This window comes from Lampetra planeri, unplaced genomic scaffold (assembly GCF_965212315.1).
Source record: "Lampetra planeri unplaced genomic scaffold, kcLamPlan1.2.h2 scaffold_322, whole genome shotgun sequence".
In the NCBI taxonomy this organism is placed as follows: Eukaryota; Metazoa; Chordata; class Hyperoartia; order Petromyzontiformes; family Petromyzontidae; genus Lampetra; species Lampetra planeri.
In genome coordinates this window covers 59,546-77,105 of record NW_027615145.1, presented here as the reverse complement: position 1 = coordinate 77,105, position 17,560 = coordinate 59,546, and the positions used below count along the sequence as shown (strand labels likewise).

The 17,560-nt window shown below is 55.1% G+C and overlaps 1 protein-coding gene across 1 annotated transcript; it reads left to right on the top strand.

The window, feature by feature from the left end:
• Positions 1-1,213: 1,213 nt before the first annotated feature.
• Positions 1,214-12,003, top strand: LOC144740867 (glycine receptor subunit alphaZ1-like; the record flags this gene model as incomplete). The annotated part of the gene is made up of 4 exons (XM_078623580.1): positions 1,214-1,351; positions 3,269-3,483; positions 8,435-8,569; positions 11,735-12,003. Coding segments are annotated over 4 exons (635 nt in total), but the record flags the coding sequence as incomplete, so codon positions are not given.
• Positions 12,004-17,560: the final 5,557 nt, after the last annotated feature.

Sequence of the window (17,560 nt, the reverse complement as noted above, 5' to 3'; positions counted from 1 at the left end):
TAGTGTAGTGTATGGTAGTAGTGTATAGTGTAGTGTATAGTAGTGTGGTGTATAGTGTATAGTAGTGTAGTGTATAGTGTGGTGTATAATGTAGTGTATAGTAGTGTAGTGTATAGTGTAGTGTATGGTAGTGTAGTGTATGGTAGTAGTGTATAGTGTAGTGTATAGTAGTGTTGTGTATAGTGTAGTGTATAGTGTAGTGCATAAAAGTGGAGTGTATAGTAGTGTAGTGTATAATGTAGTGTATAGTAGTGTAGTGTATAGTGTGGTGTATAATGTAGTGTATAGTAGTGTAGTGTATAGTGTGGTGTATAGTGTAGTGTATAGTGTAGTGTATAGTAGTATAGTATATAGTGTAGTGAATAGTAGTGTAGTACTGTATATAGTGTAGTATATAATGTAGTGTATAGTAGTGTGGTGTATAGTGTAGTGTATAGTGTAGTGCATAAAAGTGGAGTGTATAGTGTAGTATATAGTAGTGTAGTGTATAGTGTAGTGTATAGTAGTGTAGTGTATAGTGTGGTGTATAATGTAGTGTATAGTAGTGTAGTGTATAGTGTGGTGTATAATGTAGTGTATAGTAGTGTAGTGTATAGTGTGGTGTATAATGTAGTGTATAGTAGTGTGGTGTATAGTAGTGTAGTGTATAGTGTATAGTAGTGTAGTGTATAGTGTAGTATATAGTCTAGTAGGTACATAGCCAACCGATGCTAACCTTAGGTGTGGGGAACGTGCAAAAAACTCCGAGACGCTCATTGTTGTACAATGCAATTATAGGAATACAATGATGAGTACAGAATTAATTAAGTTGCAATGAGCCACCTACGTGATCGCTTCCCATGTCGCACCCCCAGTGGCAGCTGTCTCTGTGCGTCAATCTGCTGCCAGTAGCAGGGTGATGATACACTCCCTCACTCCCTCCTTCCATCCCTCCCCTCCATTCCCCTCCCCTCTCTCCCATCCCTCCCTCAATCCACTCCCTCTCTCCCCACTCCCCTCCCTCCACTCCCTCATTCCCTCTCTCTACCCCCTCGCTTCCTCTCCTCCCTCCCCTCCCTCAATCCACTCCCCTCCCTCTCTCCCCACTCCCCTCCCTCCCTCCCCTCCCTCCCTCCACTCCCCCCTTCCATCCTCCCTCCTCCCCTCCCTCCCTCCCTCCCCTCCCTCCCTCCCTCCCTCCCCTCCCCCCCCCTCCCTCCCCCCCCCGCTCCAGCGAGCTACACGGAGCGGGACATGCTGCTCCGCTGGAGGCTGGAGCAGGCGGTGGTGGTGGCGGACGGACTCAGCATCCCCCACTTCGAGCTGGACCGCAACATCACCCTGGAGGACTGCGCAGAGACCTACCGCACAGGTACCACGTGGGGCCTGTACATGTGTCACGTGGGGCCTGCACAGGTGTCACGTGGGGCCTGTACAGGAGTCACGTGGGGCCTGTACAGGAGTCACGTGGGGCCTGCACAGGTGTCACGTGGGGCCTGTACATGTGTCACGTGGGGCCTGTACATGTGTCACGTGGGGCCTATACAGGTGTCACTTGGGGCCTGCACAGGTACCACGTGGGGCCTGCACAGGTGTCACGTGGGGCCTGTACAGGTACCACGTGGGGCCTGTACATGTACCACGTGGTGCCTGCACAGGTGTCACGTGGGGCCTGCACAGGTGTCACGTGGGGCCTGTACAGGTGTCACGTGGGGCCTGTACAGGTGTCACGTGGGGCCTGTACATGTGTCACGTGGGGCCTGTACATGTGTCACGTGGGGCCTGTACAGGTACCACGTGGGGCCTGTACAGGTGTCACGTGGGGCCTGTACAGGTGTCACGTGGGGCCTGCACAGGTGTCACGTGGGGCCTGTACAAGTACCACGTGGGGCCTGTACAGGTGTCACGTGGGGCCTGTACAGGTACCACGTGGGGCCTGCACAGGTGTCACGTGGGGCCTGTACAGGTACCACGTGGGGCCTGTACAGGTGTCACGTGGGGCCTGTACAGGTACCACGTGGGCCCTGTACAGGTGTCACGTGGGGCCTGTACAAGTGTCACGTGGGGCCTGTACAGGTACCACGTGGGGCCTGTACATGTGTCACGTGGGGCCTGTACATGTACCACGTGGGGCCTGTACAGGTGTCACGTGGGGCCTGTACATGTGTCACGTGGGGCCTGCACAGGTGTCACGTGGGGCCTGTACAGGTGTCACGTGGGTGGCCAGCAGACGTTGACTATCTCGCCTGGTGCGCAGGAGGTCGTGGGTTCAATCCCAGACACTGAGAGATGTTGACTACCTCGCCTGGTACACAGGAGGTCGTGGGTTTGAGCCCGACCCGGACGATGCCTGCCGCTGCTGTATATTTGGAGTCTGTGTTTCTCTCTGCCACTCATCATCATCATCACGGTGGCTAGGAGATGTTAACTTCCTCACTTACACACCCACCCACCTATCCACTCACCCACCCCCTCACACACATACCCACTCACTCAATTATTCATCCACCCACCCACCTACTCACTCACCCTAAAACCCACCCACTCAATCACCCACCGACTCACCCACCCACTCACTCACCCACCCCCCCACCCACCCACCCACTCACTCACTCGCTCACCCACCCACCCACCCACTCACCCACCCACCCACCCACTCACCCACCCGCTCACTCACCCACCCACCACCCCACCCACCCACCCACTCAATCACCCACCCATCCACCTGCTCACCCACCCACCAACTCACCCACCAACCCGCTCACCCACTCCATCAACCACCCACACACCCACTCACCCACCCACTCACCCACACCCTACCCACCCACTCACTCACTCACTCACCCATCCACCCACTCACCCAACCATCCACCTACTCACCCACTCACCCACCCATCTACCCATTTACCCATCCACCCACTCATCCCGCTCACTCACCAACCCCCCCATCCACCCACCCACTCACCCACCCTCTCACCCACTCACCCACCAACCCCACTCACTCACTCACCCACTCGCTCACCCTTTCACTCAACCGCCCACACACCCACTCACCCACCCATCTACCCACTTACCCATCCACCCACTCACCCACCCACCCACTCACCCACCCACCCGCTCACTCACCAACCCCCCCATCCACCCGCTCACTCACCAACCCCCCCATCCACCCACCCACTCACCCACCCTCTCACCCACTCACCCACCAACCCCACTCACTCACTCACTCACCCACTCGCTTACCCTTTCACTCAACCACCCACACACCCACTCATCCGCCCACCCGCAGGCATGTTCCCGTGCCTGAAGGCGACGTTCACGCTGAGCAGGCAGATGGGCTACTACGTGACGCAGCTTTACGTGCCCAGTCTGCTGCTCGTCATGGTCTCGTGGCTCTCGTTCTGGATCAACAAGGAGCCGGCCCCGGCGCGTGTCGGCATCGGCACCAGCACCATCCTCAGCATGATCACCAAGAGCACGGGCTCGCGAGCCATGCTGCCCAAGGTGCGTGGTGGTGGTGGAGGTGGTGGTGGAGGTGGTGGTGGAGGTGGTGGTGGTGGAGGTGGTGGTGATGATGGTGGTGATGGTAGTGGTGGTGGTGGAGGTGGTGGAGGTGGAAGTGGTGGTGGTGGTGGTGGAAGTGGAAGTGGTGGTAGAGGTGGTGGTGGTGGAAGTGGTGGTGGTGGTGGAGGTGGTGGTGGTGGAAGTGGAAATGGTGGTAGAGGTGGTGGTGGTGGAGGTGGTGGTGGAGGTGGTGGTGATGGTGGTGGAGGTGGAAGTGGTGGAGGTGGAGGTGGTGGTGGTTGTGATGATGGTGGTGGTGATGGTGGTGGAGGTGGTGGTGTAAGTGGAGGTGGTGGTGATGGTGGTGGTGGTGATGGTGGTGATGGTGGTGGAGGTGGTGGAAGTAGTGGTGGTGAGGGTGGAGGTGGTGGAGGTGGAGGTGGTGATGGTGGTGGTGGTGATGGTGGTGGAGGTGGTGGTGTAAGTGGAGGTGGTGGTGATGGTGGTGGTGATGGTGGTGATGGTGGTGGAGGTGGTGGAAGTAGTGGTGGTGAAGGTGGAGGTGGTGGAGGTGGAGGTGGTGATGGTGGTGGAGGTGGAAGTGGTGGAGGTGGTGGTGGAAGTGGTGGAAGTGGTGGTGGTGGAGGTGGTGGAGGTGGTGGTGATGATGGTGGTGGTGATGGTGGTGGAGGTGGTGGTGGTGGAGGTGGTGGGCGTTGTGGAGGTGGTGGAAGTGGTGGTAGAGGTGGTGGAGGTGGTGGTGGAGGTGGTGGGCGTTGTGGAGGTGGTGGAAGTGGTGGTAGAGGTGGTGGTGGTGGTGGAGGTGGTGGTGTAAGTGGAGGTGGTGGTGGAGGTGGTGGTGTAAGTGGAGGTGATGGTGGTGGTGGAGGTGGAGGTGGTGGTGTAATTGGAGGTGGTGGTGGAGGTGGTGGTGTAATTGGAGGTGGTGGTGATGGTGGTGGTGGAGGTGGAGGAGGAGGTGGTGGTGGTGGAAGTGGAGGTGGTGGTGATGTCCGGCAAACACAACCCCCTACCTTCTCGCTGGTGCCTGACGACAACGCTGTGGTGGACAGTGCCATGGGGGAGAGGGTCAATTCCGATTGGCCTTGCCCTTCAGGGCATTTGTAGCCACCGCAGCGGCCAAATGGGGGCTGTAGATGGGTGCGAGTGGCAGGTTAACCCCACCACCTTAAATTGATCACCACAAATACTACGCCCAAAATATCTAATTAAGCTTGTGCCGGAAGCCCCGGAGGGACAGGCGTCTATGACGTCTCCTTGATGAACCCCATTTGGCGGAGCCAAGAGGCTTAATCTTCACCCTCGGGGCTCCTCCAGAAACAACAAAAAACAACTGCGGGTGGCCACGTGGAATGTTTGAATGCTCACTGCGGAGGAGAGGCTGCCACTCCTGGATCTCTGTGGTGTTCAGGAGGTCCGGTGGACCGGCTCTGGCTCCTGCCATCTTGAGAAGTGGACAGTCCTCTACTCGGGGCAGGAGACTGCCAAACAACAGGGAGTGTCTCTTCTTTTGAACAAAAGAATGAAAGGGGCGTGGGAGCGTGGCAGTGAGGTGTGGGAAGCTGTAAGCCCCAGGCTACTTTGGGCTCGCCTTCCCATCAACCAGAGGCGAGGAGTGGTGGTCGTGGTTGCTTATGCCCCTACCGAAGACGAACATCCGTGGAGGGATGCAGGCAAGGCTGATAAGTCAGATCCCTTCTATGATCTCCTGTCACATGTGCTGGCTAAAGTGGCCCCTCGGGATAGAGTCATCTTGTTGGGCGACTTCAATGCCCTAGCTGGTCATGATGCTGGAACCTGGTCTGGAGTGATTGGAAGGCATGGGCCAGATCAGCTCAATAACAACGGCAGGAGGCTTGTAATTACCAACACACTGTTCTGGCACACAACATCATGGATGCATGCCGGGTTCAAGCAAGAACATCTGCGGGACTACATAGTGATGGAACAGCGGATGCGGGCCCATGTCCTTGACACCAGGACCTACCGTAGAGCTGATCTGCCCACTGACCATCGACTAGTCATCTGTAAGATGCGCCTGCCACTCTTCCACTCCGGTGGTGGGTGTACACCCAGGGCCCCATTCAAACCCAAAGTGGCCTGGTCTCAGCTAGCTGATGAAAGTTGCAAGCAAGAATTTCATCATCGCTTGTGGCAGGGGTTGGCATCGTCCCCCACTCCTCCAGATGTCGAGGGTAAATGGGCGAGGTTTAGGACTGTGGCTCATGCAGCTGCAATGGCTGCTTTGGGTACACGGTCCAGACCTCCCCAGGGACCCTGGCTGACAGAGGAGATGTTCAGGCTGGCTGAGAAAAAGCGACAGGCCCACTCTCATCATCTACAGCATCCCACGTCGGAGAATGAGGAGGCTTACAGCAGCCTTAGCTCGGAGGTTCGGAGAGCCGTGAGGTGCTGCAAGAATGGGTGGTGGTCGCGGGTTGCTGAGGAGATGGAGTCTGCCACAATGGCCCACGATCACACATCGCTATTTAACTCCATCAAAAAAGTAACCTGTAGCGCTGCACCTATTATCATCATTAGGGGAAATAATGGTGATCCAATCTCTGACCCCCAGAAACAGGTTTGCAGATTTTCTGAGCATTTCTGTGAGGTCCTGGGGGAGGGGAAATCCCTCAGACTGGAAAACGTCATGGCACAAAGTGGAGATAACCCTGCTGAGGCTGCATTGTCTCAAATATTGGATGAAGAAGTCACCCCCTGTGAGTGGCTGGCTGAGTTGCCATATGTTGAGGAAGTACTGAAGGCGATCCAGAGTCTGAGACCAGGAAAGGCACCGGGCAGAGATGATCTCCCAATCGAAATGCTGAGGGAGGGTGGCGTTTGTGCACAGACTGCCCTATATGACCTCATAACAACAGCCTGGACCACTGGACGGGTTCCACAGGATTGGAAGGATGCCCTGGTGGTCCCCCTCTTTAAGAAGGGGGACCGCACAAATGTTAACAACTATAGGAGCATCTCACTCCTCAGTGTGCCAGGAAAGGTCCTGGCAAGGATTATTCAACATCGCCTTGCTAGGCACGCCGAGGAGAGGCTTGCAGAGCCCCAATGCGGTTTCAGGAAAGGGCGGTCCTGCACAGATGCCATATTTTCTGTCCGTCTGCTACAGCAGAGGTGTAGGGAATTCCAACCAGACCTACATCTCTGCTTTATTGACCTGGTCAAGGCCTATGATACCATCAATAGGCCTGGGCTCTGGGTTATTTTTCGTACTTTAGAAGTACCTGACCCTCTGCTCACCATCATTAAGGAGTCGGAGCCATTCCCTGTTCACCTTGGAGTGCGACAGGGATGTCCTCTGGCTCCCACTTTATTTAACATCCATTTCGACCACGTAGTTAGTGAAGCCTCCGATGGCTGTACCGGAGAAATTTCTATCTGGTACAAATACAATGGGAGGCCGATCGATGCCCGGATGCGGTCAAGGGATGGCTCCGTTTTGGTCAACCACATTATGTATGCCGATGATCTGGTAATTGCTGCTCACTCAGAAGAAGAGTTGGAGGCGCTGCTGCTGAACCTGGAGCTTGCCACCAAGAGGTGGGGCCTTACCATCAGCCCCACCAAAACTAAGCACCTGCCTGGGTATTTTGTAGGTGCTTAGTTTTTGTGGGGCTGATGATATTTTGTACCATCGGACACTCTACCCCCACAACTCCCAATTGGTGATGGGGCAATTGTGGAGAGAGTGGAGAGTTCCCCATACCTGATCATTGTGCTCATGACCAGCTCCGGTTTGACAGCAGAGTTCTCACTCCGAATTAGTCAAGCAGCATTATCTTTTCATCGGTTGCGTAACGCTGTGTTGAAGCTACCTGGTCTGTTGCTCCTCGCAAAGCTTCAGGTCTTCTCGGCCACAGTCATTCCATCCCTTCTCTACACTTGCGAAACGTGGACCCCCTAATGGAACATCTTTGCAGGTTAGAAACATTAGGCTGGCCTGCCTACGATCCATCCTGGGTTTAACCAAGCTGGATTGTGTGAGGAGCTCACAAATCCTTGAAAGATCTGGACAAAGTATCATCGGTGAGCTCCTTCAGCAGGCAAGGCTGCGTTGGCTGGGTCATGTAGCCCGTATGCCCAGCCACCGCATGCCTAAACAGCTTTTGTTCGGCTGGATCGAGGGGGCTAAACGGCCGCGGCATGGGCTACAGAAGAGATGGAGTGATGTGGTACAGGGGGATGTGGAGCTGAGTGGACTTGCCGATGACTGGTACCAGCGGTGTCAAGATCGGCCTCTGTGGAGGAGGAGGCTCGTGAAGGACGCTACTGGGCAGTTGGAGGCAGTCGCCCTCCAAATTTCGCTGGTAATTACATCCAGCATCATCGTGTCGATTGTGGCCTGCTGACGTGAGTGCAGGCAAGGCTGATAAACTGCAGTTACCCTTTATCGCCAGCAGCCGGCGCTATGCCACTACACTCGTAACTATTTGGCGTTTTGTCTACGTGACAAATCCCTTACTAATTGGCTGCGTCGGGTGGTGGAGGGTTGCCACGCAACATTTATGCTTACGCGATCTGACCCAGAAAACCTTTCTTACGAATACTAAAAATCGTACTCTTAGGTTTTTTCGGTAAAGTCATGTAGGTAAAAAAAAAATCTAAATTAATAAAAGTAAAATAAAATAAAAATCACGACGTTTCGGAGGCAACACAAACTTCTGAAACGTCGTGATTTTTATTTTATTTTACTTTTATTAATTTAGATTTTTTTTTACCTCCGTGACCTTACCGAAAAAACCTAAGAATATGAATACTTGCAGTCCCGAAAGCTTCAAATCTAGAACAAAAAATCGTTTAGTTTCGGTGATGCGAAGGCTACAGGGCGGGGGGAGGTGGGGGGGGGGGGTAAGGAAGGGGGTGGGGGGGTGTTGGGAGTGGTGGATACCGTTTCTTCCTTGGCGTGAAGGTGACGTACACGACCGCGATGGACGTGTGGATGGACACGTGCCTCATCTTTCTCATCGCCGTGCTGGTGGAGTACGCGCTGGTCCAGGCCACGGCACGCAGGTTCAGGGACCCCAAGGTCATCAAGAACAGCAAGGTGACATCTGGGGCCGGGGGGAGGTGGGGGGGTGGGGCATGGGGGGGTGCGGGGAACTCGTTCGTTCGTTCGTTCGTTCGGTCGTCCAAACCGAGAAGCGGATTTCTTTTTTTTACGAAAGTGAACCTTCTGAAGGTACCGGATCCTCACGTCTCATGGCGCTGGATGCCGGCTCTCCGGCACGACGGACAAGTGTGGCCGGGGGGGGGAGGGGGGGGGGCGGTGGTGCGATGGTGTCCCGGGCATTCATTGGCGGCCCTCTCGCCACCCCTATGAAGAACGCTCCCTTCACCCTGTTCAGTATCTGGGTGGCGGCGGGGTGACGTTCTGAATGTGGCCACGTCGGCCATCCGGCGTAAGCCACCGGCTCTGTCAGGACATTGTTGAAATGCCAGTAGGCCGTACTATCATTGGGTTGTTCCCCACAGCGCAAGACCCAGTAGAATCAGGCTCTATCAGGACATTGTTGAAATGCCGGCAGGCCGTACTACCACTGGATTGTTCCCCACAGTGCAAGGCCCGGTAGAATCAGGCTCTGTCAGAACATTGTTGAAATGCCGGTAGGCCGTACTACCACTGGGTTGTTACCCACAGTGCAAGGCCCGGTAGAATCAGGCTTTGTCAGGACATTGTTGAAATGCCGGTAGGCCGTGCTACTGCTGGGTTGTTACCCACAGTGCAAGGCCCGGTAGAATCAGGCTCTGTCAGAACATTGTTGAAATGCCGGTAGGCTGTGCTACCGCTGAGTTGTTCCCCGCAGCGCAAGGCCCGGTAGAATCAGGCTCTGTCAGGGAATTGTTGAAATGCCGGTAGGCCGTACTACCACTGGATTGTTCCCCACAGTGCAAGGCCCGGTAGAATCAGGCTTTGTCAGGACATTGTTGGAATGCCGGTAGGCCGTGCTACTGCTGGGTTGTTACCCGCAGCGCAAGGCCCGGTAGAATCAGGCTCTGTCAGAACATTGTTGAAATGCCGGTAGGCTGTGCTACCGCTGAGTTGTTCCCCGCAGCGCAAGGCCCAGTAGAATCAGGCTCTGTCAGGGAATTGTTGAAATGCCGGTAGGCCGTACTACCACTGGATTGTTCCCCACAGTGCAAGGCCCGGTAGAATCAGGCTCTGTCAGGACATTGTTGAAATGCCGGTAGGCTGTGCTACCGCTGAGTTGTTCCCCGCAGCGCAAGGCCCGGTAGAATCAGGCTCTGTCAGAACATTGTTGAAATGCCGGTAGGCCGTACTACCACTGGGTTGTTACCCACAGTGCAAGGCCCGGTAGAATCAGGCTCTGTCAGAACATTGTTGAAATGCCGGTAGGCTGTGCTACCGCTGAGTTGTTCCCCGCAGCGCAAGGCCCGGTAGAATCAGGCTCTGTCAGGGAATTGTTGAAATGCCGGTAGGCCGTACTACCACTGGATTGTTCCCCGCAGTGCAAGGCCCGGTAGAATCAGGCTTTGTCAGGATATTGTTGAAATGCCGGTAGGCCGTGCTACTGCTGAGTTGTTCCCCGCAGCGCAAGGCCCGGTAGAATCAGGCTCTGTCAGGGAATTGTTGAAATGCCGGTAGGCGTACTACCACTGGATTGTTCCCCACAGTGCAAGGCCCGGTAGAATCAGGCTTTGTCAGGGAATTGTTGAAATGCCGGTAGGCCGTGCTACTGCTGAGTTGTTCCCCGCAGCGCAAGGCCCGGTAGAATCAGGCTCTGTCAGGGAATTGTTGAAATGCCGGTAGGCCGTACTACCACTGGATTGTTCCCCACAGTGCAAGGCCCGGTAGAATCAGGCTTTGTCAGGACATTGTTGAAATGCCGGTAGGCTGTGCTACCGCTGAGTTGTTCCCCACAGCGCAAGGCCCGGTAGAATCAGGCTCTGTCAGAACATTGTTGAAATGCCGGTAGGCCGTACTACCACTGGATTGTTCCCCACAGTGCAAGGCCCGGTAGAATCAGGCTTTGTCAGGACATTGTTGAAATGCCGGTAGGCCGTGCTACTGCTGGGTTGTTACCCGCAGCGCAAGGTCCGGTAGAATCAGGCCGTGATCCGTTAGTGGTGCAGCCCTTTGATTTTAAGGCCCACCCCACGTATCGATTTGAAGTGCCTCATAGATGTTATGCACGGGGTGTCATTAAAAAAACTTTAAAATGTAAGATTGCGTTTTTTTTCGTTTGACAGAGCGTTAAACAGCAGATACAATTCAAGCGAGAACCACTGGGTTCTGTCTTTGATTCTTTTAAAGATATTTCGGATTCAAGCGGGTTTGAACGAATACAATCCGCATTTTATGACGTTCAAATCTGACTAATTCGAAAAAGGTAAAGGATAGGAGAGCTCCCCTCCATAGACTATGAAGTTGATTAGATTTTTGTTCTTTCTAATAAAAAAACGGAACAGAATCTTTAAACTCGGCGGTTTCCGATGGTAGTACGTCTTCAAATATAAGAAGTTGAATCAAGTCGTCAACGCATTTTTTGGGGGGAAAAATACACATTTTTGGAGTAGCTGTTGGTGTCTGACCGTAGATCAAAAAAGTGTAACAAACAAACAAGCATAACCCGTAAAAACAAAGTTTTTCACTATAACTCCTTTATATGCGTGGCGGCTAGAGTCCTCTCGTCTTCTGGCTTGAGATGGCTGCCACCTATGGGTCAGATGATTGCATTGCACCATTAAGCAGTTGGTAATGAAACATAATATTTTTGTTCTAAAAAGTGTAAAATTTTTGGAAAAATTTTTCACGAACATTAATTGTCACGCACAACGAGTCTATGTGCAAAATGTCAGCTCGATTGGATTACGGGAAGTGGGTTAAAAAACGACCGAAAGATTTGCACGGTCGTAAGCAAGCAAGCGAACTTAATATAAAGGATTAAAAAATCGCATCAGGTTCATGAATTCGATTTATTGAAAACTTTGCCGGGCGAAGACAGCCTTTAATGATCCGGTGACCAAAAATGAACACAACATCACAAATAACCCCCAAAAAAACAGCGAGAGAAGCCCCTTCGCCCGATAGAAACGAGAGAAGCGAAAAGACCGAGAGAGAGAAAGAAAAGAAACACACGAGCTGGGAAATTTGAAATTTTCACGATTTTCGCTCCGAAAAAACCGTGACCATCCTTCCCCCACCCTCCTCCTCCTCCTGCTGCTGCTGACCCCACCCCCGTGGCCGCAGGAGTCTTTGTCCGACCTTGAGGAGCGCTACCTCCGGCAGGCGGTGATGGTGGACGTGAAGGCGCGTTTCGTGTTCCCCGCGGCGTTCCTCGCCTTCAACGCCGTCTACTGGGTCACCTGCGTGGTGGGACTCAAGTTCCTGCAGTGAAGACGCGGCACAGGAGACCACAGAGACACCGCGACCACAATCACAGAGACACCGCGACCACAACCACAGAGACACCGCGACCACAACCACAGAGACACCGCGACCACAGAGACACCGCGACCACAACCACAGAGACACCGCGACCACAACCACAGAGACACCGCAACCACAGAGACACCGCGACCACAACCACAGAGACACCGCGACCACAACCACAGAGACACCGCGACCACAACCACAGAGACACCGCGACTACAACCACAGAGACACCGCAACCACAATCACAGAGACACCGCGACCACAACCACAGAGACACCGCGACCACAACCACAGAGACACCGCGACTACAACCACAGAGACACCGCGACCACAATCACAGAGACACCGCAACCACAATCACAGAGACACCGCGACCACAACCACAGAGACACCGCGACCACAATCACAGAGACACCGCGACCACAACCACAGAGACACCGCGACCACAATCACAGAGACACCGCGACTACAACCACAGAGACACCGCAACCACAATCACAGAGACACCGCAACCACAATCACAGAGACACCGCGACCACAACCACAGAGACACCGCGACCACAACCACAGAGACACCGCGACTACAACCACAGAGACACCGCGACCACAACCAGAGAGACACCGCGACTACAACCACAGAGACACCGCAACCACAATCACAGAGACACCGCAACCACAATCACAGAGACACCGCGACCACAACCACAGAGACACCGCGACCACAACCACAGAGACACCGCGACCACAACCACAGAGACACCGCGACCACAACCACAGAGACACCACAACCACAATCACAGAGACACCGCGAACACAGAGACACTGCGACCACAACCACAGAGACACCGCGACCACAACCACAGAGACACCGCGACCACAACCACAGAGACACCGCGACCACAACCACAGAGACACCGCGACCACAACCACAGAGACACCGCGACCACAGAGACACCGCGACCACAACCACAGAGACACCGCGACCACAACCACAGAGACACCGCAACCACAACCACAGAGACACCGCGACCACAACCACAGAGACACCGCGACCACAATCACAGAGACACCGCGACTACAACCACAGAGACACCGCAACCACAATCACAGAGACACCGCGACCACAACCACAGAGACACCGCGACCACAATCACAGAGACACCGCGACCACAATCACAGAGACACCGCGACCACAATCACAGAGACACCGCGACCACAACCACAGAGACACCGCAACCACAATCACAGAGACACCGCGACCACAATCACAGAGACACCGCGACCACAACCACAGAGACACCGCGACCACAACCACAGAGACACCGCGACTACAACCACAGAGACACCGCGACCACAACCACAGAGACACCGCGACCACAACCACAGAGACACCGCGACCACAACCACAGAGACACCGCGACCACAACCACAGAGACACCGCGACCACAACCACAGAGACACCACAACCACAGAGACACCGCGACCACAACCACAGAGACACCGCGACCACAATCACAGAGACACCGCGACCACAATCACAGAGACACCGCGACCACAATCACAGAGACACCACAACCACAGAGACACCGCGACCACAGAGACACCGCGACCACAGAGACACCGCGACCACAACCACAGAGACACCGCGACCACAGAGACACCGCAACCACAGAGACACCGCGACCACAACCACAGAGACACCGCGACCACAACCACAGAGACACCGCAACCACAGAGACACCGCGACCACAACCACAGAGACACCGCGACCACAATCACAGAGACACCGCAACCACAGAGACACCGCGACCACAACCACAGAGACACCGCGACCACAACCACAGAGACACCGCAACCACAGAGACACCGCGACCACAACCACAGAGACACCGCGACCACAACCACAGAGACACCGCAACCACAGAGACACCACGACCACAACCACAGAGACACCGCGACCACAACCACAGAGACACCGCAACCACAGAGACACCGCAACCACAATCACAGAGACACCGCAACCACAGAGACACCGCGACCACAACCACAGAGACACCGCGACCACAATCACAGAGACACCGCGACCACAATCACAGAGACACCGCGACCACAATCACAGAGACACCGCGACCACAGAGACACCGCGACCACAACCACAGAGACACCGCGACCACAATCACAGAGACACCGCGACCACAACCACAGAGACACCGCGACCACAGAGACACCGCGACCACAACCACAGAGACACCGCGACCACAACCACAGAGACACCGCGACCACAACCACAGAGACACCGCGACCACAACCACAGAGACACCGCGACCACAATCACAGAGACACCGCGACCACAACCACAGAGACACCGCGACCACAATCACAGAGACACCGTGACCACAGAGACACCGCGACCACAACCACAGAGACACCGCGACCACAATCACAGAGACACTGCGACCACAGAGACACCGCGACCACAACCACAGAGACACCGCGACCACAGAGACACCGCGACCACAATCACAGAGACACCGCGACCACAACCACAGAGACACCACGACCACAGAGACACCGCGACCACAATCACAGAGACACCGCGACCACAACCACAGAGACACCGCGACCACAGAGACACCGCGACCACAACCACAGAGACACCGCGACCACAATCACAGAGACACCGCGACCACAGAGACACCGCGACCACAACCACAGAGACACCGCGACCACAACCACAGAGACACCGCGACCACAGAGACACCGCGACCACAACCACAGAGACACCGCGACCACAACCACAGAGACACCGCGACCACAGAGACACCGCGACCACAACCACAGAGACACCGCGACCACAACCACAGAGACACCGCGACCACAGAGACACCGCGACCACAACCACAGAGACACCGCGACCACAATCACAGAGACACCGCGACCACAATCACAGAGACACCGCGACCACAGAGACACCGCGACCACAACCACAGAGACACCGCGACCACAACCACAGAGACACCGCGACCACAGAGACACCGCGACCACAACCACAGAGACACCGCGACCACAACCACAGAGACACCGCGACCACAATCACAGAGACACCACAATCACAGAGACACCGCGACCACAACCACAGAGACACTGCGACCACAGAGACACCGCGACCACAACCACAGAGACACCGCGACCACAACCACAGAGACACCGCGACCACAACCACAGAGACACCGCAACCACAGAGACACCGCGACCACAATCACAGAGACACCGCGACCACAACCACAGAGACACCACAACCACAGAGACACCGCGACCACAACCACAGAGACACCGCGACCACAACCACAGAGACACCGCGACCACAACCACAGAGACACCGCGACCACAATCACAGAGACACCACAACCACAGAGACACCGTGACCACAGAGACACCGCGACCACAACCACAGAGACACCGTGACCACAGAGACACCGCGACCACAGAGACACCGCGACCACAGAGACACCGTGACCACAGAGACACCGCGACCACAATCACAGAGACACCACAACCACAGAGACACCACAACCACAGAGACACCGTGACCACAGAGACACCGCGACCACAACCACAGAGACACCACAACCACAGAGACACCACAACCACAACCACAGAGACACCGCGACCACAGAAACACCACAACCACAGAGACACCGCGACCACAACCACAGAGACACCACAACCACAGAGACACCACAACCACAACCACAGAGACACCGCGACCACAGAGACACCGCGACCACAACCACACAGACACCACAACCACTACCACAACACAACCACACAGACCACAACCACAACCACACAGACACCACAACCACTACCACAACACAACCACACAGACCACAACCACAACCACACAGACACCACAACCACTACCACAACACAACCACACAGACACCACAACCACTTCCACAACCACAACCACACAGACACCACAACCACTACCACAACCACACAGACACCACAACCACTACCACAACACACCACAACCACAACCACACAGACACCACAACCACTACCGACATGACTGACCAATGCATCAACATGCGCTCGTCGATGCCCCGACTTTTTCTCTCGCGTTTTATCCGCCCGGCTCTCCGCTCGTTGTTGTGAGCGTAACTCCTCCTGCTGGTGTTGGCGGGCTACTGCGTCCAACTGGCCAGTAGCCTCAAGGTGCACCTAGCCTGGCACTGCCCAGTAGCGTTCTACACGAGCCTCCTCCTCCTCCGCAGAGTTAATCTCTGCTCTAGCTTGTGCCACTCACCTATTGACCACTCACACAATGACTCACTCACTCACCCACTCACTCACTAACTCACCCACTCACCCACTCACTCACTAACTCACCCTCTCTCTCACTCACTCACCCACTCACTCACCCACTCACTCACCCACTCACTCACCCACTCACGCACCCACTCACCACTCACTCACTTACTCATCCATCAGCTCCATTTCTTCTCTAGCCCGTGCCACTCACTCACTCACCCACTCACCCACTCACCACTAACTCACTCACTAACTCACTCACTCACTCACCCATCAGCTCCATTTCTTCTCTAGCCCGTGCCACTCACTCACCCACTCATCCATCAGCTCCATTTCTTCTCTAGCCCGTGCCACTCACCCACTCACTCACTCACCCACTCACTCACTCACTCACCACTCACTCACTCACTAACTCACCCACTCACCCACTCACTCACTAACTCACCCACTCACCACTCACTCACCCACTCACTCACCCACTCACCACTCACTCACTCTCTCACTCACTCACCACTCATCCATCAGCTCCATCTCTTCTCTAGCCCGTGCCACCCACTCACTCATCCACTCACCCACTCACCCACTCACTCACTCACTCACCCACTCACCCACTCACTCACTCACCCACTCACCCACTCACGCACCCACTCACCACTCACTCACTTACTCATCCATCAGCTCCATTTCTTCTCTAGCCCGTGCCACTCACTCACTCACCCACTCACCCACTCACCCACTCACCACTAACTCACTCACTAACTCACTCACTTACTCACCCATCAGCTCCATTTCTTCTCTAGCCCGTGCCACTCACTCACCCACTCATCCATCAGCTCCATCACTTCTCTAGCCCGTGCCACTCACCCACTCACTCACTCACCCACTCACTCACCCACTCACTCACTCACCACTCACTCACCCACTCACCCACTCACCACTCACTCACTCACTCACCCATCAGCTCCATCTCTTCTCTATCCCGTGCTACTCACTCACTCACCCACCCACTCACCCATCAGCTCCACCTCTTCTGCAGCTCGTGCCGCGCCCGTTTAGCCCTCTCCAGCTAAACAGCAGCTGTTTGACCATGCGGTGACTGGACATGCGGGCTAAACGACCCAGCCAATGCATCACTTGCCCGCCTGCCGGAGGAGCTCACCAATGGGACTGTCTCTCGCTCACACGGTCACCCGCTCACTCACCCGCTCACCCATTCAGTCACACAGTGGCTGTGCATGCAATTATAGCTGAACGAAGTGGCTTATCGCGTGGAAATGCTTAACAGTAGCCCAATACGATTAAAGTGTGATGTTGATTTTGAAC